This window comes from Phalacrocorax carbo, chromosome 2 (assembly GCF_963921805.1).
Source record: "Phalacrocorax carbo chromosome 2, bPhaCar2.1, whole genome shotgun sequence".
NCBI lineage: Eukaryota > Metazoa > Chordata > Aves > Suliformes > Phalacrocoracidae > Phalacrocorax > Phalacrocorax carbo.
In genome coordinates, this window is record NC_087514.1 from 576,633 (window position 1) to 599,062 (window position 22,430).

A 22,430-nucleotide genomic window follows, 5' to 3' on the forward strand; every position below is an offset into this window, starting at 1 on the left:
GGGTGACGTCAGCGCGCGGCGTCACGTCCGGGGCGGGCCGTCGGCGTCCCCTCGACCTCGGGCGGGCGGGAGCGATGGCGGCGGTGTCGGTGCGGAGCCTCCCGCTGCGGCCCTACGGCCGCCTCCTGCTGCCGCGGGCCCCGGCCGCGCCCGCCCCGGTGAGACCCCCTGACCCCGCCCCGGACCCCCCCCGACCCCGGCCCGGCCCCCCGTGCCCGGCCCCGCCGCCGGGTGAAGGTCACCGGGGCGGCGGCGGCCCCGGAACCCGCCGGTACCGCGGGAGCGGCGGCACCGGGGATGCGCCCGGGGGGCCCGGGCGTGTGTGTGTGTGTGTCCCCCGGCCCTGCCCGGGGTCCCCCGGGGTCCCGCCCCCCCACCCGGCCCGGCCAGCGCTCCCGGTTCTCCCCTCCCATCCCCACCTGGCGCCCCGGTCGTGTGTGTCCCCCCCTCCCCGGCTTGGGGTCCACGGCTCCCCCCCTCCCACCTTGCTCCGCGTCGCCGGTTCCCCCCGTCCCATCTCGGCCCGGGGTCCCCGGTCGCGTGCCCCCGCGGTTTGGGGTCCCCGGTTCCGCCCCACCCCCGCCCGGGGTCCCCCGATTCCCCCCTCCCACCTTGCTCAGTGTCTCCCATCCTTCCCAGGCTAGCCCACTGGGTCCCCTCCTGACCCGGGGTCCCCGGTTCCCCCCTCCCATCCCTGCCCGGGGTCCCCGGTCGTGCCCCTCCCCCCCCTTCCGCTTGGGGTCCCCTGGTTCCCCCCTCCCACCTTGCTCGGTGTCCCTGGTTCCCCCCCGCCCCATCTCAGCCTGGGGTCCCAGCCACGTCCCCCCCCACCCGCCTGGGGTCCCCTGGTTGCCCCCTTGTCGTGCCTAGTCTGCCCCATCCCTGCCAGGGGTCCCCCAGTTCCCCCCTCCCATCTCAGTCTGGGGTCCCCAGTTGTGTGTCCCCCTGGCCCTGCCTGGGGACCCCCGGCCCGGGGTCCCGGTTGCCCTGTCCCATTTTGCTCGGTGTCCTCAGTTCCCCCCTCCCATCTCAGTCTGGGGTCCCAGGTCATGTTCACCCCCCCCCTGGTTTGGGGTCCTCAGTGGCCCCCTCCCATCTTGCTCGGGGTCCCCTGGTCGCCCCAGCCCACTGGGCCCCGTTCCTGCCCGGGTCCCCCGTTCCTCTCCCCACTGCTTGGGGTCTCCGGTTTCCCGCGCTCCCATCTCAGTCTGGGGTCCTGGTCACGTCACCCTCACCCACTTGGGGTCCCCATTTCCCACCTTGTCCTGCCTGGTCTGCCCCATCCCTGCCAGGGGTCCTCCAGCCCCATCCTTGCCCAGGGTCCCCAATTCCCCCCTCCCATCTCAGCCTGGGGTCCCCGGTTGTACCCCTCCCCCGCACTTGGTGTCTGTGGTTCCCCCCTCCCACCTTGCTCAGTGTCCCCAGTTCCCCACCCTCCATCCTGCCCCATCCCTGCCTGGGGTCCCCAGTTCCCCCCAGCCCCGTCCCATCCCTCCCCGGGGTTCCCCATTCCCCCCCTGCCCCCCAGCCGCAGGGCCGCCCCTGACGCTGTGCCCCCCCTGCCCCAGGCCTCCCGCTCGTCCTTCGCGGGGCTCCCCCGGGGGCGGCGGGTGGCCCTGTCGGCGCTGGGGCTGCTGGCGGTGGGCGGGGGGGGCCTGGCCCTGGCCCTGCGCTCGCCCCTCGCCGCCGGCGAGCTGGAGATGCACCCGCCCAGCTTCCCCTGGAGCCACGGCGGCGCCTTGGCCGCCCTCGACCACAGCAGGTACCGCGATGGGTCGGGTCGGGGGGCGCGGGGGGGCCTCGGCAAGGGGGCTGCAGCCGCCACCACCACCTCCTCCTCTTCCTCCCAGCCTGCGGCGCGGCTTCCAGGTGTACAAGCAGGTGTGCTCGGCGTGCCACAGCATGGAGTACGTCGCCTTCCGCAACCTCATCGGCGTCACCCACACCGAGGCAGAGGCCAAGGCGCTGGCCGAGGAGGTGAGTCCCGCACCGGGACGGTCCCGTGGCCGGCGCGGCCGCTGCCCCGGCTCAGGGCTCTGACCCCCGTCCCGACGCAGGTGGAGGTGCTGGACGGCCCGGATGATAACGGGGAGATGTTCATGCGCCCCGGTAAAATCTCCGACTACTTCCCCAAGCCCTACCCCAATGCCGAGGCGGCGCGAGCCGCCAACAACGGGGCGCTGCCCCCCGACCTCAGCTACATCGTCAACGCCCGGTAAGGGGCCGCGGCCGCACGCCGGCTCGCTTCGGCGGGGGCCAGACCCAGCTCGAGGTCCGCGCCGAGGGGAGGAGGACCCCGGCCCCACCGCGCCGGGGGTCTCGGCTGCCCGGGCTTGATTCCACCCCCCATCGCAGGCATGGGGGCGAGGATTACGTCTTCTCCCTCCTCACCGGCTACTGCGACCCCCCGGCCGGCGTGGCGGTGCGGGAGGGGCTGCACTACAACCCCTACTTCCCGGGCCAGGCCATCGGAATGGCCCCCCCCATCTACAACGAGATCCTGGAATACGATGACGGTAAGAGGGGCCCGGTGGGACGCGGTGCCGTCCCGGGGGGTGCCGGTTCCCTGGCGTGCTCAGCCCCCTCCCTGCCCGCCCTCCCTCCCCAGGCACCCCGGCCACCATGTCACAGCTCGCCAAGGACGTCTGCACGTTCCTGCGGTGGGCGGCGGAGCCGGAGCACGACCACCGCAAACGGATGGGCTTGAAGGTGGGCGACGGGCTCGGGGTGGGGGTGGGAAGCATCCGGGGGGCCCAAACCCCACCTTGTGCCGTGTCGGGGCAGCAGCTCCGTGGGGCAGAGCTTGACTCCTTCCACCCCTCCCCAGCTGCTGCTGATCTCGGGGCTCCTCGTCCCCCTCATCTTCTACATGAAGCGCCACAAATGGTCCGTGCTGAAGAGCAGAAAAATGGTTTACCGGCCCCCCAAGTAGGGGGGGGGGAAAGCGGGGTGTCCCCCACCCCGGCGGCACCGCCTGGGCCACGCACAAGCCCTGGGCTGCGGGGGGGGGCGCAGCCAGCAGCGCGTACCCCCGCCCCAGCTCCTTATTTAACATCGCCCTCAGACCCCCCGGGTGCTGCCGCCCGCCCTCCCTGCGGTCGGGGGGATGCCGGCACCTGTGCTCGGAGGGGCTGGGGGGGGCACGGAAATAAAATCTCGGTTGTTGGAGGTGTGGTGGGTGCCTGTGCCGCGGCTCCCCCCGCGCCGGCTGCAGCCATCGGCCTCGGGGGTCGCTGAAGGGCCGATACCCATCGCCCCCACCTCCGGGGGTGCATTATGGCCCCCGGCAACAAGGCTCTGGCACACAGAGAGCTTTATTGGGATGCCCCGCGCCGTGCCGCGTCCTGCCACGGGGGCTCTGCGGCGGGCAGGGGCTCTGGGGAGCCCCCCAACCTGCAGCCCGCATCCCGGCACCGCCTGGGGCCTGGCCCTGCGCCCTCCCCACCGGGCCCCGCGGCACTTCCCCGCTCTGTGTCCGTCCCCTCCTTCCGTGGCTGCCGGACGCGGCTCTTTGCCACAACCGCAAGCGTCTCTGGCCCCGCTCGGGCCGTGGTGCCGGCTCTGACCCGGCCGGGCCCTCCCTCGGCGCGAAGAGAGCGGCTCCCAGCTCCAGCCGCCTCCGGTGGGTCCCCCCGTTCCCCCCGTCCCCGGGCCAGGCAGCGGCTCAGTGGCAGTTTTGGCACTGGGGGTGGCACCTCTGGCCGTTGACGTTGCAGCGACATCCACCGCTGGTGTCCCCGGGACCCTGGGGGCGAGAGTGGGTCAGGGTCAGGGGGGGAGCCCACCTCGGGGCTCCTGGGGCCAGCTCAGCGTGGTCGGGGCACCAGCGGCTCGCCTGTTCCCCCCCCACCCCACCTGCAGGGAGCGGGGGGTCCCTCCTGCCCCCCGGGATCGCTCACCCCGGGCCCCCAGCGCGGCCCCTTGGTCACCCAGCAGATCTCCGTCTGGCAGACGGTGCAGCGGATCCAGTCGCAGCCGTCCTTCTTCTGGACGATGATGAGGCAGGTGGGGCAGTGCATGGCCTCCCCGATCTGCACCAGGGTCTGCGGTGGGGGGAGAGGCGGCCGTCAGGGACGCGGGGACGCGCTCCGGCCCCCCTCCGCCGGCCCCCCCCGGGACCCCACCTGCAGCATGTCGTTGGTCTGCCGGGCGGCCGCGTCGTTCTGCGCCTGGACCCGGAGGTCGTCCTGGTACTGGCGGCAGTTCTTCCCTTCGTGGATGGCCTGGGAGGAGGGGGTGCGGAGGTGGCACCGCCGTGACCCACCGCCGCGGCCCCCTCCGCGGTGCCGGCACGCGACGCCGAGGGCGGGGGCTCACCTTGCAGAGCAGGCAGTTGAGCGCCTGGCAGATGGGGCAGCGGAACTCGTTCACCGAATCCTCGTAGATGCACCATCCCCGGCAGTCGGTGGTCTTGCAGTGGAAGCTGTTCTGGCTGCGCCGCTCGGCCAGCACCAGGCTCCTCTCCAGGAAGCGCCGGTATTCCTCCGGCGACACCAGCTGCGGGGATGGGCAGGGTCAGGATGCGGCCCCCCCTCCCCGCGCGCCCCCCGCGCCGCCGGCACCGACCCGCGATGCGCTCACCGCCCGGATCTCCCGCTCCTGGAGGTGGCTGCCACAGGCGTAGGAGTCGTCGCGGAAGGGACAGGCCACCTCCGGCTCCTCGCTGTAGTTGATCACCTGGCGCAGGCACTCCCTGCAGGAACAGGCGCCCGGTCACCGCGACGGCTGGACCCCGAGAGGGCTGGGGGGGTCTCGGGGGCCTGTCGCTGTGACAGTGGGGGGCTCAGGGCTGGACGCTGAGAGGGCTGGGGGGTCTTGGGGCCTGTCGCTGTGACGGTGGGGGGCTCAGGGCTGGACCCCGAGAGGGCTGGGGGGTCTTGGGGCCTGTCGCTATGACGGTGGGGGGCTCAGGGCTGGACGCTGAGAGGGCTGGGGGGGTCTTGGGGGCCTGTTGCTGTGACGGTGGGGGGCTCAGGGCTGGACCCCGAGAGGGCTGGGGGGGTCTTGGGGCCTGTTGCTGTGACGGTGGGGGGCTCAGGGCTGGACCCCGAGAGGGCTGGGGGGTCTTGGGGCCTGTTGCTGTGACAGTGGGGGGCTCAGGGCTGGACCCCGAGAGGGCTGGGGGGGTCTTGGGGCCTGTCGCTGTGACAGTGGGGGGCTCAGGGCTGGACCCCGAGAGGGCTGGGGGGTCTTGGGGCTTGTTGCTGTGACGGTGGGGGGCTCAGGGCTGGACCCTGAGAGGGCTGGGGGGTCTTGGGGCTTGTTGCTGTGACGGTGGGGGGCTCAGGGCTGGACCCTGAGAGGGCTGGGGGGTCTTGGGGCCTGTTGCTGTGATGGTGGGGGGGCTCAGGGCTGGACGCTGAGAGGGCTGGGGGGTCTTGGGGCCCGTCACCATGATAGTGGGGGGCACAGGGCTGGACCCTGAGAGGGCTGGGGGCTCTTGGGGCCTGTTGCTGTGACAGTGGGGGGCTCACGGCTGGACCGCGAGAGGGCTGGGGGGTCTTGGGGCCTGTTGCTGTGACGGTGGGGGGCTCAGGGCTGGACCCCGAGAGGGCTGGGGGGTCTTGGGGGCTTGTTGCTGTGACGGTGGGGGGCTCAGGGCTGGTCCCTGAGAGGGCTGGGGGGGCCTTGGGGGCCTGTTGCTGTGACGGTGGGGGGCTCAGGGCTGGACCCCGAGAGGGCTGGGGAGTCTTGGGGCCTGTCACCATGACGGTGGGGGGCTCAGGGCTGGTCCCTGAGAGGGCTGGGGGGGTCTTGGGGCCTGTTGCTGTGACGGTGGGGGGCTCAGGGCTGGACTGCGAGAGGGTTGGGGGGTCTTGGGGTCCATCACCGTGATAGTGGGGGGCTCAGGGCTGGTCCCTGAGAGGGCTGGGGGGGTCTCGGGGGCCTGTTGCTGTGACGGTGGGGGGCTCAGGGCTGGACTGCGAGAGGGTTGGGGGGTCTTGGGGTCCATCACCGTGATAGTGGGGGGCTCAGGGCTGGACCCTGAGAGGGTTGGGGGGTGTTGGGGCCCATCACCATGATGTTGAGGGTCTCAGGGCTGGACCCTGTGAGTGTTGAGGGGTGGGTCTCGTTGCCCGGTCACCACAAGGGATTGGGGGGGGTGTCTCAGGGCCAGTCACCATGATAGCTGGGGGGGTCTTGGAACTAGTCATGCCGATGATGGGGGTCTTGGGGGCCGGTCACTGCAAGGCCTGGGGGGTTTTGGGCTAGTCACTGTGATGGGGGGGCTCAGGGCTGGACCCTGTGAGTGATGGGGGGGGTGTCTCATGGCTGGTCACCACAAGGGCTGGAGGGTCTTAGGGCTGTCACCATGATGCCTGGGGAGAGGGTCTTGGAACTGGTCACAACAATGGTGGGGGTCTTGGGGGCCGGTCACCTCCAGGCCTGGGGGGTTTGGGGCTGGACCCTGAGAGGACTGGGTGGGGGGTCTTGGGGCCAGTCAATGCGATGGCGAGGGTCTCAAGGTCGGATGCTGCAAATGCTTGGCGGGGGGTCCTGGGGCCAGTCACCGCAAGGGCTGGGGGAACTCGGGGCCGGTCACCACGATGGTGAAGGGCTCGTGGCTGGTCACCACGAGGACTGGGGTGGTCTTGGGGCTGGACCCCGCGAGGGCTGGGGGGTGTCGGGGCTGGTCACCGCGCTGGCGGGGGTCTCGGGGCCCCGGGGCGGCCGTCGGGCGTTACCTGCAGAAGTTGTGCAGACACTCGCGCAGCAGCACCCCCTCGCCCGGGGCGACCTGCTGGTAGCAGATGCGACACTCCAGCACCTCCCGGTTGGGAACCAGCACCTCCTCCTCCAGCTGCAGCAGCTGCTGGAAGTTCTTCAGCCGCTCGGCCTCCAGCGCCTGCCGGCGAGGAACAGCCCCGGTCAGCACCCCGGCCCCGCCACCAGCTCCCCCAAAGTGGGCTCAACCCCCCCCACACCCCACAGAGGGGCCCAAGACCAGCATTTGCCACCTCCGTCCCCTCCAGCAGCCCCTGCCCTGACTGGGGGAGGCTGGTGCAACTCCACCTCTCGCAGCCCTCGTGGCCACCATCCAAGTGACCGGGGCCACTCGTCCCAAGCCCCCCGCGGCTTCAGGAGGAGCGGCTGCGCTCGGGGAGTCGGGTCTGCATTTGCAGGGACCACCTTTTCCCCCCACCCAGGGAAAGGAAAGCACAGCGGGGGGGGCTGCACCCCGGCGTTTCCCCGTCCCATCCCCTCGCCCGTGCAGCCGAGGGACACGCGTACCAAGCCCCGGCAGCCGCTGGGGACCCAGCAGCCCCCAGAGGGTCAGAGCGGGCATTTCTGGGGCACTTTAATGTATTTTAAACCCTGCGATTTTCTGTCTGCGTTGCTGAGGCGGGGGCACAAGGCAGCAGGGCCCCTGCTCGCCGGGTGCGTGGGGCTGGGGGAGCGTGCGGCGCTCGGCCCTCGGTGACGCTACGTCGCGCCAGCGCTTCGTGATCACCGCAGTCACGAGCCCCCAGGGCTCAGCATTTTGCCAGGAGGCTGCCGCAGCCTGCTGCCCCACCGCCCCCTCCCCGGCACCCAGCCGAGCCCCAGCCTCCGCTCCCGGCCCCGGTGAAGGCGGCAGCACCGCGGCCCGGCGACGGCGCAGCGTCCCCCTGCTGCCACGCAGCCCTGCCAGGAAGCGCCCGCCGACTTCCCTTCCAGTTCACAAAAATCACAGCATCACCGAACGGTTTGGGTGGGAAGGGGCCTTAAAGGCCGTCCGGTCTGACCCCCTGCCAGGAGCAGGGGCATCTTCCACCAGGTCGGGTCACTCAGAGCCACCTCCAGCCTGGCCTGGGATGTCCCCAGGGACGGGGCATCCACCACCCCTCGGGGCGACCTGAGCCGGTGCCTCACCACCCTCACAGTAAAGAATTTCTTGCTTAGATCTAGTCTCAGTCTCCCGCCCTTTAGTCTAAACCTGTTGCCCCTTGGCCTGTCGCTGCAGGCCCTGCTAAAAAGTCTGTCCCCATCTTTCTTATACTTATTTTAAGTACTGGAAGGCCACAAGAAGGTCTCCCCGCAGCCTTCTCTTCCCCAGGCTGAGCAACCCCACCTCTCCCAGCCTCTCTCCCCACCAGAGGGGTTCCAGCCCTCGCACCATTGCCGTGTCCCTCCTCCGGACCCCTCCAACAGGCCCGTGTCTGTGCTGTGCTGGGGACCCCAGAGCTGGACGCAGGGCTCCGGGGGGGTCTCAGCAGAGTGGAGCAGATGGGGAGAATCCCCTCCCTCGCCCTGCTGGCCCCGCTGCTCTGGATCCAGCCCAGGAGATGCTCGGCTTTCTGGGCTGTGAGCGCACGTTGCCAGCTCGTCTCGTGTTTGTCACCCCCCGTGTCCCCACGGCCTTCTCCGCAGGGCTGCTCTCACCCCATCCCTCCCCATCCCGTGCTGATCTGTGGGGTATGGCCCCAGCCCAGGCACAGGACCTTGCTCTTGGCCTCGCTGAACCTCATGAGGTTCCCACGGGCCCACCTCCCCATTTCACTGCACGAACACCGCCAACCAGAGCAGCCATCAGCAGCTCCCCCCACGCCGCCGGCGCAAGAAGACGGCAGAGCCGCGCTGGTGGGATAAGGCTTTAATGAGGGAAGGAATCCATCCGTGGCCCCTCCTGCAGCACTGCCACGCGCCCGACGGCCGCTTCGGGGAGGCACAACCCAACCCACGGAGCCACAGTGCCAAACCGAGGGTCCCGTCCTTCCCCCCGGCCCGGGGGCCGCCCAGGTCCCCCCTGGGACAAGCCGGGCCCTGCGTGGCTGCGGGACGACGTCTCCAGAGCAAAGCGTGACACGGAATTGCCGTCCCTGCGGCCCCTCAGGGCGCCGGCAGCTCCCGGAGCCGGAGGGACCCGCGGCACCGAGCACCCCGGCCGATGGCCGCCCTGTGCCGGGTCCACACGGGCGCTGGGTTGGGCAGAGCGGCTCTGCCCGTCCCGGTGCCGGCCCCGGGGGAGCGCAGCGTTCACAGCAGCCAGGAACAGGATTGTGGCACCAGGGACCCCCAAACCCACGGCTGCACCCTAGCCAAGAGCCCCCTGACCTATTCCCATGGGTCCTGCAGGGCTGACGCCCCGGTGAGGGCTGGGGCCTATGAGGCAAGGGGGGGCTGCAGGGCTCAGGGACCCCCAGTGGCCCCCGCCAGCTCCCAAGACCACGGCTGCTCGACGGGCAGCCTGCTGTGACACCACCCCCCACCTACAGCACAAGGAAGAAACCCTGAGCCCGAGACCCCCCCCAGAGCATGGCCCCCCAAGCCTCAGAGACCCCCAAGCCTGAGACCCAGGCCGAGCACTGTCAGCACCGACGGTGCCAACCGCCGGCCAGTCCCTGAAGCCCTCGCGAAGGGGATGGTGGCAGAAAGGCAGCCACCAGGCCACGGGCCGGCCGGCGTCCGGGGCTCTGGCTGGGCACGGGAGGAGGGGGCTGGGCTGCAGGCACAGGGGGGCAAAGGGAAAACTCCCAGGGCTGGGCTGGTGAGCAATGGGGGGCTCGAGGAGGAGCCCGCCAGGCGCCCTGGGGGTCCGGGATGCACCCCACTCCCCGCTGGCACCTGGGGCAGGAGGAGCAGCGTGCCGGACGCCGTTAACCCGGGAGGTGCCGCGCTCGCTGGGCTGATCCTGTGATCCGAGAGACCCAGTGCCTCGCGTTCCCCCACCAGCCCCCCACAAGCTCCCAGAGTCCCCTGAGCGAGCAGCACGTGTCACCCCCTGGCAGCTCGGGGCCGAGCCCCGGCCCCACCGGCTCTTCTCCTGCAGAAAGTTCCCGCATCAACTCTAGGGTGTGAGGAAGGGGGTGGCCCGGCGGCAGCCGCTGGGCGCACGCGGGGGCCGGCCTGGTGGGCACTGGGTCCTGGCGGGCACCGGGGGGGGCCTGGCGGGCACCGGGTCCTGGCCGGTGGGGCAGGACGGGGCATCCGGGTGAGCCAGGCAGAGGGCGGCTAGCAGAATTCGGAGGACAGGTGGATGAAGTCATCCAAGGAACCCGAGCCCAGGACGCAGTGCGCAGCTGAGCCATCCTCTCTCCTTCCCTTTTCCTAGCGGGATCCCGGCACAAGAGAAAAAAGAAAGAAGAGAAGGCTTGGTCAGTGGCTGAGCCGGCGGCCCCCCGAGTCCCGCAGCGCACCCTGACCTTGGGGCTGGGGCTCCCCCCGCAGCCGTGGCCCTGGGGGCGGGGAGGTCCCATCGGAGCCCCCCACACGTTTCTAAGAAAAGGGAAACGGCTTCCAGCAAAGAGGAGAAAGCGCAGCCCGACGGCTCCTCGGCACGGGGCTGCCGACACAGCAGACTACACAGTTAGGCGAGGGAAGAGGGGCTGGTCAGACTGGGGTGCTGCGTCCTGCCAAGCTCTGCCCACGGGGTCGCGGATCCCTGCCCTGCCACAGATCGCTGCCGGCCCTTCGGACGTGAACGAGCGCGGTCAGATCCCGGCGGCGGCGGCGATCTCCTCTAACAGCCAGAAGACGCCGCGCGCTCACGACACAGCACCTCCGGCTGTCCCCGGGGCGCGCAGGCAGGCAGCCCCTCGGCGCAGGGGGGAAGGGGGCTGCGACAGCCCCCCCGTGCTGCGCCTCGGGGTGGCTGCCTCTCCTTCCCGGCCCGTTTCCCAGAGCTGCGCAGGACCCGTGCGCCCGCGACACCTCCGAACCCTGCCGATGCCCGATCCTCCCCCGTCTGTCCTTGAGCACGGGGTGCGGGGAGCGCAGCGGCTCCCCGAGGCTGACGGTGAGCCCCCTCACCTGCTGGTACTGCAGGATCCCCTCCTGCTCCTGCTGCATCCTCCACAGCTCTGTCTCATCCGGCTTGTAGCTGCCGGGGACCACGTAGTCGTCGGGACGGTCCGTGCTGCACATCTCGCAGCCCGGCCGCGTCGGCTTGTTGATGAAGGTGCATTTTGGACACGACCAGCCCGCCTGCAGGGACACACCAGAGATGCAGAAGCCGAGAAAAATGCTTCAGAGGGAGGAAAGTGGGGGGGATAGGATACAGAGGGAGCACCAACCCTTTCCCAGCACCCCCCAGACCGGGAGAAAGGGAGGATGCTGCGGGGGCAAAGCAGGGCGGTGATGGGGGACACACCGTGGGCCACGTACCTGCACCGGCGAGGGCAGACTCGTGGCAGCAGGCTTTGCCTGGGCACTGAAAAGGTCGCCGATCTGCAGCGTGTCCAGGTGCTGGCTGATCTCACCGATGTCCATCTTCCTGCTGGTCTCATTCCCCCAGCCTGGAGAGCGATGCCGGGGAAGAGAGATGTTACAACCAGCCCCGGGACCGGCACGGGATCAGGCAGCCAGGCCTGGCCAAGAGCGTGCCACGCTCTGCTGGGATGGCCCTGCTCTCTCCAGGGGAGAGGCCGCTCGTCCCAAGCCAGCTCCCGGGCAGGGAGCACAGATCCCGGGGACCAGCCCATCGGCACAAGCGGGGTCAGCCCGCGGCGCTGAGCCCACTCCCGGTCCCGCGGAGCCCAGCAGCTCGCGGTGCAGGACTCCGATACGCGACAAGGATTGCCCAGGGTGGGCTCTGGACCTCTCCTCACCACCCCGCTTTCGGGAAAGGGAAAACCAACAGGAAGGCCACGAGGGGTCTTCCCGAGCACGCCCGGCAGCACAGAGGGTGCAGGCAAGCGGCGGCTTCCCAAGACAGTGGGTATTGGCTTCCAGAGTCCCGCTCCACTACACCCCGGAGAAGCCGCTCACCCTTTTCTACCGGTGCAGCAGGGCCTGAGCGACTGCCGTGCCCCCCAGCCCAGGGAGGTACCGCTCAGAGAGCCCCCCAGCACCCCACGCGTCCTCACCCACCCTGGCGCAGCAGCACCCCGATGCCAGGATCCCCATCCCCGCTGCTAAGCCCAGCCTGGCATCTTGTGCCAGAGCCAGGCGGGACCCGGTCTGCCCGCCGGGAGGGCGGAGGGGAGCCAGACCTTTCTTCGGAGACATGTTGGGCAGGGTGTTGTATTTGTGCCGTTCCCCGGCAGCGTCGGTCAGCGAGGAGGTGGAGCTGAGCATGACCTGTGCCTGGTCCTCCTCGTAGCGCTGCTCGGTGAGCTCGGCCATCTTCGCCGAGAGCAGGTAGAGGTACGCGGTGTCGCCGTCCCTGTGGATGCCGTAGGAGGAAACGGTCCTTTCGTCCACGCACAGGCACTGCCCGATGATCCAGCGCTGAACCAAGGGGTGGAACCCGTAATCCTGGAAGACCTGGGCAGCAGGGGAAGCTCAGAGGTGAGCCCACAGCTGCGGCTTCCCCACAGCTGCTCACCCCGCCTCGCGGCTCACGGGGGCCGATGGCACGCGTTGGTGAGCCAGAACTGGTGAAGACTTGGCTCCACAAAGGGAGAGGAGCAGGTGGGGAAGCCCAGCCCCTACACAGCGGGTACAAGCACCAAAAAAGGGGCTGCAGAGGCCTCAGGGGCTCCCACCGCTCCGTACCTGTTGCTTGAGCATCGCTATTGTAGTGTGAGCGCGGACCCTGATGGTGATGCTTGCGGAAGACGTCGCATCCTCCACGCCGACCTTCATGCTGGAGAAGAGAGACGGGTGCTGTTAGAGGAGGGCTGCCGGGACCAGGGGTACGGCAGTGCCGCTGCCAGGGCGGGGGAGGGTCCTGGCACCGCACTTGGCCCCAGTCGCGGAGCCAACGGCGCAGGCGATGCCCCGGGGGGGCTCCCGCAAGGCCCAACACTGGGTTTCCAACCACCATCCGTACATCGCATCCAAGGAAACCGGCACAGGCACCCCCCGGCCTTCGCCCTGCCCTCCTCTGCCAGCAGCTCCCGGCCCGTGCTTGCCGAGGGCCGCACCCCGAACCTCACGGGGAACTCGTCTCCCCCCGTTTTGTTTCCCCTCCATTCCAGCCTATTTATCCTTGCAGACTCCACACAGCCTTGGCAAGGATTTCCGCTGCGTGCTTAGATACAGTTAGAAAAAGTCTTCCCTTTCACTTGCTTTAAATTTGCTGCTTCCTAATTTCCTGAGCCTCTTAGACCACCTTCACCCCCACTGGTCTCCCACAGACCCCCCTCGCCCCGCAGCTGCCTCTCCTTCGGACCAGAGTCCGAACGTCTCAAGCCCTCCTCTTGCAAAAGGTGTTTCTAAGCACAAAATCTAAGCTGCGCTTCCCCAGCAGGTAGGGCTGGAATCTCCCCTTTTGCTCCCTCGCCGTTTCCTAAGGACCCTGCGCTGGGTTTGCGCGGTGAGGTTTTGGTAGCAGGGGGTTGCAGGGGTGGCTCCTGGGAGAAGACACCAGAAGCTTCCCCCGTGTCCGATGGAGCTGATGCCACCGGCTCCAAGAGGGACCTGCCGCTGGCCACGGCCGAGCCCATCAGCGACGGTGCCTCTGGGATAACAGATTTAAGGGGAAAGGAGGGGAAGGAGGTGCTCCAGACGCCGGAGCAGAGATTCCCGTGCAGCCTGAGGTGAAGACCATGGTGAGGCAGGCTGTCCCCCCGCGGCCCGTGGGGGCTAGCGGTGGGGCAGGCTGTCCCCCCGCAGCCCGTGGGGGCTAGCGGTGGGGCAGGCTGTCCCCCCGCGGCCCGTGGAGGACCCCGCACCAGAGCAGGTGGATGCCCAAAGGAGGCTGTGACCCCATGGGAAGCCCACGCTGGAGCAGGCTCCTGGCAGGAGCCATGGCCCCGGGCAGAGGAGCCCACGCTGGGGCAGGTTTGCTGGCAGGGCTTCTGAGAAGAGATGAGACCATTGGTCTCTTCTCCCAAGTCACCAGTGACAGGACGAGAGGAAACGGCCTCAAACTGCACCAGGGGACACTTAGATTGGAGATTAGGGAAGATTTCTTTCCTTCAAGAGTGGTCAGGCGCTGGCACAGGCTGCCCAGAGAGGTGGGGGAGTCACCATCCCTGGCGGGGTTCAAACATCGTGTAGCTGTGGGACTCCAGGCCATGGTTTAGGAGGCCTGGGGGTGTTGGGTTGGCGGTCGGCGGACTTGATCCTAGAGGTCTTTTCCAACCTGAATGATTCTATGAGTTGTGACCCCGCAGGGGACCCACACTGGAGCACTCTGTTCCTGAAGGGCTGCGCCCCAGGGAAGGGACCCGCACTGGAGCGGCTCATGAAGAACTGCAGCCCATGGGAAGGACCCACGTTGAAGTTCATGAAGGGTTGTCTCCTGTGGGAGGGACCCCACGCTGGAGCAGGGGAGGAGTGTGAGGAGTCCTCCCCCTGAGGAGGAAGGAGCAGCAGAGACAGTGTGAGATGGACTGACCGCAACCCCCATTCCCCATCCCCCTGCGCCACTGGGAGGGAGGAGGTGGAGGAAATGGGAGTAAAGTTAAGCCTGGGGAGAAGGGAGGGGTGGAGGGAAGGTTTTTTAAGATTCAGTTTTATTTCTCATGACCCTGCTCTGATTTGATCGGTAATAAATTAATTTCCCCAAGCCAAGTCTCTGATGGTAAGCACCGAGTGATCCCTCCCTGTCCCGATCTCGACCCACAGCCTTTCCTCACACCTCCTCCCCGCGCCGTCCAGCTGTGGAGGGGGGGATTGAGCAGCCGGGTGGGCACGTAGCACCCAGCCAGGGTCAACCCACAACCCAGGTGCCTGCTGCGCCGGCTGTTGCCCACCCACTGGATTCTGGGCTTTTCTGGTAGCATCCAACACCCTGCCCCTGCATCCCCCCTCTCCATCCTCCCAGGAGCTAGGGAAGGAGGACAAATCCCAGGATATCACGTTCCTCCAGGAAAGCCGTGGCTTCGCCAGCACCAGCTGCCCATTTCCCTCTCCTTCCAGGAGAGATCCCAACTGATGGGAGTGGAATTCACAGAGCAGCTCTGCTCCAGAGGCTGCTGGAGGCTGCTCTGCCAGCCCCTGACAGACACGCTGGACCATCACCACTCCAGGCAAAACCAGACAAATAAAAGACAGTCCCAAGGGCAACACAGCGCGGGGACACGGGGCGAGCGACCCAAACGTCCAGCAGAAGGGCAGGGCTGCAGGGGAGGAGGTGCTGGCCGGGCAGGCAAGACGCCCCCAGGCTCACGGCACAGCAGGCAGCTGCCCCGGAGCGCAGAGCCCCGGCGCCGGACCCACGGCTCCACCCGGCGCAGGTCGTGCTCCCGTGGGCCCGGGCGGGGATGCGGAGGAAGATGGGCTGCGCTCGTGTGGGCTCCGAGAAGGCAACGGTCAGAGGTGCTCACCTGATATCGTCCGTGGGGTAGTTGGACTCCTTCAGGAGGATACTGAGCGTGGCTTGCTGGCGAGCCAGGGCCACGGCGCACTGCGAGGCCATCTCCTCGTCTCCGTACTCGATTGCCTGGGCGAGGTGCAGTGCCAGGTCCTCTGCGGTGGGACAGAGAGGGAGAACCGTAAAGGAGCAGCCGGTCTGCAAACACCCTCCCCGGGGCATGGCACAACCGCTGCCACCCACGGCACCGGCCAGGCCAGCACCCAGAGGGGCCTGACTCTGCGTGTGCCACAGCCGCACAGCCAGAAACAGCACCTCTGGTTCAGTTGAGCACAGACACAGTGCTGCAGGAGCTCTGCGCAAGGCCGCTCGGAGGCACGCTTGCCGTACGGCCTCCGGCGGAGGGAGGAGGAGCAGCTGAGGCTGAGACCACCGAGGGAAATTCCTGGGGCCACCAGGAGCTTCATTCTGTCCCTCCCTGCACAGCTCCGCTGATCTGATCCCCTGCAGCGGCCCCCTGGGGTGTGCAGCCCCAGCCCAGCCTCAGGGGAAGCCTCTGCCCATGAGCCAGAAGTGCCCAGGTGGCCAAGGAGGCCACCAGCCCCCGGGCTTGTGTCAGCACTGGTGTGGCCAGCGGGGGCCGGGCAGGGATGGGGCCCCTGTGCTCGGCCCTGGGGAGGCCCCACCTCGAGTGCTGGGCTCAGGTTTGGGCCCCTCAGGACAAGGAGGGCCTGGAGGGGCTGGAGCGTGTCCAGAGAAGGGCAGCGGGGCTGGGGCAGGGTCTGGAGCACAAGTGTGCTGGGGGGCGGCTGAGGGGGCTGGGGGGGTTTAGCCTGGAGAAGGGGAGGCTGAGGGGAGCCCTTCTCGCTCTCTGCAGCTGCCCGAGAGGGGCTGGAGTGAGGGGGGGGTCGGTCTCTGCTCCCAATAACAAGCGATAAGACAAGCGGAAACGGCCTGAAGCTGCACCAGGGGAGGTTTAGGTTGGATATTGGGCACAGTTTCCTCGCGGCAAGGGCTGCCAAGCGCCGGCACAGGCTGCCCAGGGCGGCGGTGGAGCCCCCATCCCTGGGGGTATTGCGAAGCCGTGCGGACGCGGCGCTGAGGGACGCGGTTTAGTGCCGGGCTTGGCAGGGCTGGGTTAGCGGTGGGGCTCAAGGACCTGACGGGTCTCTTCCAAGCCCAGTGATTCAATCATTCTATGATAAAAGGGCTTGTTGTTAGCCACAGGCCGGGGAGCAGCTGGACCTGGGTCTGAGCCTTTCTCCCATGGAGGGCTGGTAACTCCTGATACACAAAAAGAGCCCAGAAACCTTCCCCCTCACACACCTTTCTCAGAAAGCTCCAAGGACAGAGCTGTCTCCGGATCCTGGTCGGCAGAGACGCCCCCGGCAGCCGCGGGCAGGGACGAGGCCTGGGACGCCAGCATGCTGTCCGAGGCTGAGGGAGAGCAGGAGTCCGTCAGGGCAGCGACCGCCACCGACCGGCCTCCCCAGCGAGCTCTGCGCTCGCACCACGGGGAGAAGGTGCGCCGCGAAGCCCTGGGCTACCCGAGGTCGCTTGAGGCGAAGGTAACAGCGACCCTAATCCACACCGCAAGGGCTGACAGAGCTCAGAGAGCAGCGTCAGCAACTGCCTGCCGTCTCTGCAAAGCCTTTGGCCGTGCTCCCCTGAACTCCCAGGGTAATGGCAGCAGAGGTGCAGCTCTCAGACCCTCCCGGTGCCGCTCTTCTCCCTTCAAGCGAGCAGCCCCCTCCCCGCACACGGCACTGGGGCAGTCACCCACGTCACTGCCCACACCACCTCCCCTCTCCTGGGGTCTCCTCTGCCCCCTCAGCTGCTCCAACGTACACAGAAACCCTCCGAAGGTCCTCCAGGTGCGCAGGAGTTAACACCCCGGAGGAGGAATGGGCTGAGATGCTGCCCCGGTGATGGGGGAGCCAGAAGCAGCTGCTATTGCACACCTGAATTATTCCACGGCAGGGCCAGCCCCAGCCTTGTCTCCCAGTTAGGTATGTCGGTGGCCAGGGAAAGCCCGGCAGCCCCTCCGGGCAGGGGGCAAGTGCCCCAGGTCCCTGCCAGCCCTTGGGTCCCTGCACTCACCTTTCTGCACCTCCCGCAGGGAGCTGCTCACGATCGTCCACCACTTCTGCGCCTCCCGCTCCTCCTCGAAGTTAAACACCATGGGCTCGTCCGAGGAGGCGAGGACCACCAGCTCGTGGCACGTGGGGCTCCTCACCTTGTACGAGATGTCCTTGAGGTCGTAATCAGCGACATTCTGGGGGAAATGGGAGGAGAGGGTCACGCCACGAGGGAGCCAGGCTGAATACACGCCGCACACGGATGGTGCGCCAGGCGAGGGAGCAACCCCCCGGCACGGTGTCTGGGCCAGGCCCTGGGGACACGGGGCTGTCCCTCTCCTCCACCATGGCCTCTCATGAGGCAAATGAGGACAGAAACACGCACCAAGCCAAGTGCAACCCTCCGTCCCCAGGCGCCGAGCCACAAACCCAGCCTGAAACGCCAACCCTCGGCACTCAGGGCTGCCTCCGAGCCCCGCCACGGCTCAGCAGCCACCCCGCTGTCTGCAGTCTCGCGTCCCCCACCCTGGACAGAGACCACCGCAGAACACCGAGGGCTGTGACCCGCTCGCAGCCACCGTCCTGGCGCCTGCCGGGCGATCCCCGGCCGCCCTGCGCCGGTGCGGCCGTCCCCACCGAGTGCACGCACAGCTACACACACCGCTTCTCCCGCGCTTGCCTCTTCCCCTCTCTCAAGAGCAAAGCGCAGGAGGCATCTAAGACGACTTGGGCTCCGTGACACCAGCTCTAGGGGGAAGCCAGCTCCTTCCCCTTTTACAAGCCTTGGGAAAACCCTTCCCCACACACACACAGCTCGGGGCTCAGCGTCCCCCGTGTCCCCCCTCCGCCTCTGCCGGGGCACAGGAACAGCCTGCGCAGCAGAGCCCCAGCTGTCCTCTGGGCGCCCCAGCCCCGCTCCCGCCCCAGCTGACACCGATATCGGCTTCACGCCGGGGCTTTCAATTCCGCTTCTGGTAAAATGGCAGCTCGGGAGGAGCCGGGGCGCAGGGAAGGGCTCTGCGCAGCCACCTGCCACCGCGCCCCAGCAGACTGCGAGCAGGAAGCAGGCGAGCGCTGCCTGCACCGCACGGAGCCGTACGGGGCCGGGAGGAAGCTCAAGGCAAACCGCTGGTTTCCTTGCCCTTCGTCTGAGTTTCATGTCCTGCCACGTCCCCGCCCCGGCACACTGTCCCCTGTCCCAGCACCTGGATTACAGAAACGGGGGTGGGAAAGAGAGGAGCTGATGAAAAGCCAGCCACACGCACACACGCCGGCAGCTTTCCCTTTGTCAGCCCGGAGGGTAAAACTGGCCCTGGAGCAGCTCCCAGGGTTCCTCCGCACCTATGTCCCAGGGGAGGATGCTCCCGAGGGAAGGGATCAAAGCGAGGGGGGAACCGAGCGCTTTCGGCCACAGAGCCAAGCCCGGGGACGCACCTTTGCCAGGTGCCTCCTGAGCATAAACAGCTGTCCCTGACACACGGCCACGTCAGCCGTGACCTCGCACCCCTGCCTGCTGCCTCTGGCCCCAATCCATCAGGAAAACACCCAGGAAAACGCAGTTTCGGTTGGCTGCTGCACCAAGGAGCACCCGGGGGAGCAGCCCCTGCCCCTGGGGGACGTCGGGGAAGGCAAGGGAGGCGGTGGGAGCGGGGAGGTGGGCTGCACGGGCGGTGGAGCCGCTGGTGACGGGGACCTGCAGACAAATGGGCACCTCCAGCTCGTCATCTGCCTTCTCCAGGTCTGGAAGCTGCTGAGCGACCAGCCCATGACTCAGACAGGAGGTTTCAGCTCTTTAACCTCTCCTGAGGATGAGGAACCTCTGTAGCTGCACTGGAGGAGCCACAACTTCATCCTCCTCCTTCTCCCTGCCACCTTGCAGCCCTGCAAGGGCTGAGCTGCTTCCTGGAGCCGGCGGAGGCTCCTCCGGCTGTCCCAAGAGCCGATCCCCTACCCACGGGCACAGCCTGGGCTCCTTCCCAGGCAGGGATCTCACGCCAGAGCCCTCCTGTTACACTGGGCCAGGCCTGCCCTGAGGTCGGCTGCTGGCCAGAGCAGCTCGGCTGATACCATTTGCCATCCGGGGCCAGCCCAGTGCTGCCTCCCAGCCCGAGCCAGGGCGGAATCCAGCCCCAGCGAGGCCAGGGCGGGGGGCACGCGTCTTCCGAGGGCAGCCGGGATCAATGCCACGCTCGCTCCGGTGGGGATGACAGCTCAGCTGCCATGTGCCGCTGCTCCCCGCAGCACTTTGACCTTGAGAGGGGAGGAGGAGAGGGGGGATTGGGTTCAGGCTCTCCTGACTCTCGCCAAGAAACGCGTCCCCCTTTTGCGCTGCCTCTCGGCCCATCCTATTGCTCAACCCGTCAGTCACCTACCAGCCTTGTCCACAGACTCACGCTACTCTGCCAGGCACGTGCCACAGCCCCGCCACACTCTGGTAGAAACCGAAACCCAGGTTGGAGCTAACCACAAGAGCGCCCGCGGTGACGGCTGAGCAGCCAGCGCCCGTTTGGGTGGCAGGAACCAGAACCCGATGGGGAGCGCGAGCCGGGGCCCACGCCGCCTCCCCGGCAGCACCACCACCACCTCCCCGCTTGGCTTTGCCACGGCACTTCGAGGGCTCGAGCCACCGTGCACCCACTGCCGCGCACCCACCTCGCGGCAAAGCTGGCAGGGAGCAGCCCCGGCTCAGCTTGTCCCACGCGGAGCCAAGAAATCCCGGCCTTTGCAAGGAAGAGCCCTGACAGCCGTGCTCAAAGCACACGGGGCCAGACAGGGAGCCGAGCGCTGGCTCTGAGGGTGGCAGAGGGGGATGGCAGCTCCCCGCTCCACCACAGAGCCCTCGGGCACTTTTTGGAGCCAACAGCACCGTTCCCCACCTCTCCCTCCCCCAGAGCCTCCTCGGTGCTGGGCGCAGCAACTCAGAAGGATTCCAACACGGCACAAACCAGAACCTGGAGCCGGGATGGAGTGGAAAAGCAGCACGAGACAGGGACAGTGGGACAGACCAGCCACGGCACGGGACGGGGAAAAAAGGCCTTGGTCCATGTGCAGCCACCCCAGTGCTGCCTGTGGCTGAGCAAATCGGGGGGAAACCAGCCAGGAGTGGGTCTGCTCCTGAAACAGGAACCTGGGGAGGCTGGAGGACACGGTCTGTGTGAGCCTCATATGGGTCAGCGAGGCCAAGAGCAAGGTCCTGCGCCCAGGCCAGGGCTGTACCCCACAGATCAGCACGAGCTGGGGAGGGATGGGGTGAGAGTGGCCCTGAGGAGAAGGACACGGGGACACAGGGAGTGACGAACATGGCACAAGCCAGCAACACACGCTCACGGCCCAGAAAGCCGAGCATCTCCTGGGCTGGATCCAGAGCAGCGGGGCCAGCAGGGCGAGGGAGGGGATTCTCCCCATCTGCTCCACTCTGGTGAGACCCCCCCGGAGCCCTGCGTCCAGCTCTGGGGTCCCCAGCACAGCACAGACACGGGCCTGTTGGAGGGGTCCGGAGGAGGGACACGGCAATGGTGCGAGGGCTGGAACCCCTCTGGTGGGGAGAGAGGCTGGGAGAGGTGGGGTTGCTCAGCCTGGGGAAGAGAAGACTGCAGGGAGACCTTCTTGTGGCTTTTCAGTGCTTAAGATAGAATCATGGAATCAGCAAGGTTGGAAGAGACCTCTAAAATCATCAAGCCCAGCCACCAACCCAACACCCCCAGGCCTCCTAAACCATGGCCTGAAGTGACATGTCTACACATGTTTTTAATCCCCCCAGGGACGGTGACTCCCCCACCTCTCTGGGCAGCCTGTGCCAGGGCCTGACCACTCTTGCAGGGAAGAAATTGTTCCCAACACCCAATCTAAACCTCCCCCGATGCAGCTTGAGGCCATTTCCTCTCCCCCTGTCATTTGTTACTTGGGAGAAGAGACCAACCCCCCCCTCACCACAACCTCCTCTCAGGCAGTTGCAGAGAGCAATACGGTCTCCCCTCAGTCTCCTCTTCGACAGGCTAAATAAGCATAAGAAAGATGGGGACAGACTTTTTAGCAGGGCCTGCAGCGACAGGCCAAGGGGCAACAGGTTTAGACTAAAGGGCGGGAGACTGAGACTAGATCTAAGCAAGAAATTCTTCACGGTGAGGGTGGTGAGGCACCGGCTCAGGTCACCCCGAGGGGTGGTGGATGCCCCGTCCCTGGGGACATCCCAGGCCAGGCTGGAGGTGGCTCTGAGTGACCCGACCTGGTGGAAGATGCCCCTGCTCGTGGCAGGGGGTCGGACCGGACGACCTTTAAGGCCCCTTCCCACCCAAACCGTTCAGTGACCCAGCACTGGCGCCGCAGCCAGATCCCATCCGAGGGGACTGGGGACAAGAACCGCCCCGGTGCCCGGAGCCGCGGGTCACCTGCCGGCAGAGGGGACACGGTGGGTCCTGGCACAGAGCTCGGCACGGCCAGGGAGGCCCACGCTGGTGGTTTTGGCAGCCCGGAGCTCCTGCCCAGACACCAGCTGCCCCCGCCGGGCCCTGTGCCGTGGGGATTTGGGGTGCCCTGGCGGGAGTCTGCGTCCCACCACCCCTCTCCCCACAGCCTCGTCGCGGGCACGGGTGGGTTTAGGGGAACTGGGGCAATGGAGGTCCCCCCACGGAGAACCTCCCCGCACCCCTCAGCGCTGCCCGGAGAGGGGGGACCCCGCTGTCCCCGCCCTGGAGGGTGTCGCCTCCCACCCCAGGAAGAGCGGGACAGAGCCCACCGGCGGCACCTCGGTACCGGGGGCGGGATGGGCGGGACACGGGGACCCCGGACCCCCGACCCCCCCCCCTCGGGGCGCTGCCCACTGCCCCCCCCTCCACGCCTGCGCCCGGGTCCCCCCCGTTCTCACCGCGCTGCCGGCCGCCTCCGGGTACCGCAGACCGAGGCGGAAGCGACGTTGCCCACCGGCCGCCGGTTCGACACTGAGCTGCAGGCGGAGAGCGGCAGCGGCGGGCAGCGGCGGGAGGCGGGAGGGTCGCGCCAGCCCCGCTCGCACCGTCATTAACACGGTGGGCGGCGGCGGCGGGGCCGCGGCGGCGGCCGGGGCCGGGGCGGGGGCACCGGGCAGAGCCATCGCCGCCGCCGCCGCCGCCTCCCTCCGCTTCCGCCGGTGCTTCCGCCGGTACTTCCGCCGGTACTTCCGCCCGCCGCGCGGTCCGGCGGGAAACGCGCCCCTGCGCACGAACGTTCCGGCTGCCGGACGGTCCGCCCAG

General features: G+C 68.1%; 2 protein-coding genes across 8 annotated transcripts; one reads left to right on the forward strand and one right to left on the reverse strand.

Annotated features, from left to right (window-relative positions):
- Positions 1-5: 5 nt before the first annotated feature.
- Positions 6-3,168, forward strand: LOC135311816 (cytochrome c1, heme protein, mitochondrial). Its single transcript, XM_064441926.1, has 7 exons — positions 6-158; positions 1,569-1,762; positions 1,851-1,977; positions 2,058-2,215; positions 2,356-2,516; positions 2,609-2,709; positions 2,828-3,168. The coding sequence occupies exons 1-7, from the start codon at positions 75-77 to the stop codon at positions 2,930-2,932; spliced, it is 930 nt and encodes a 309-aa protein (XP_064297996.1). The 5' UTR covers positions 6-74; the 3' UTR covers positions 2,933-3,168.
- SHARPIN (SHANK associated RH domain interactor) lies at positions 2,831-22,359 on the reverse strand. Of its 7 annotated transcripts, none has more exons than XM_064441918.1 (14): positions 22,067-22,358; positions 17,225-17,399; positions 16,451-16,561; positions 15,138-15,279; positions 12,418-12,508; positions 11,913-12,186; positions 11,086-11,216; positions 10,732-10,905; positions 6,687-6,847; positions 4,582-4,693; positions 4,318-4,497; positions 4,125-4,223; positions 3,900-4,043; positions 2,831-3,745 (listed from the first exon to the last, which is right to left on the reverse strand). In XM_064441918.1, the coding sequence occupies exons 1-14, from the start codon at positions 22,289-22,291 to the stop codon at positions 3,665-3,667; spliced, it is 2,100 nt and encodes a 699-aa protein (XP_064297988.1). In that variant the 5' UTR covers positions 22,292-22,358; the 3' UTR covers positions 2,831-3,664. The 7 variants fall into 7 exon arrangements, with proteins under 7 accessions (XP_064297988.1, XP_064297992.1, XP_064297990.1 ...); XM_064441922.1 differs by lacking the exon at positions 22,067-22,358 and adding an exon at positions 18,408-18,513; XM_064441920.1 differs by lacking the exon at positions 22,067-22,358 and adding an exon at positions 18,302-18,384.
- Between the last annotated feature and the right edge of the window lie 71 nt (positions 22,360-22,430).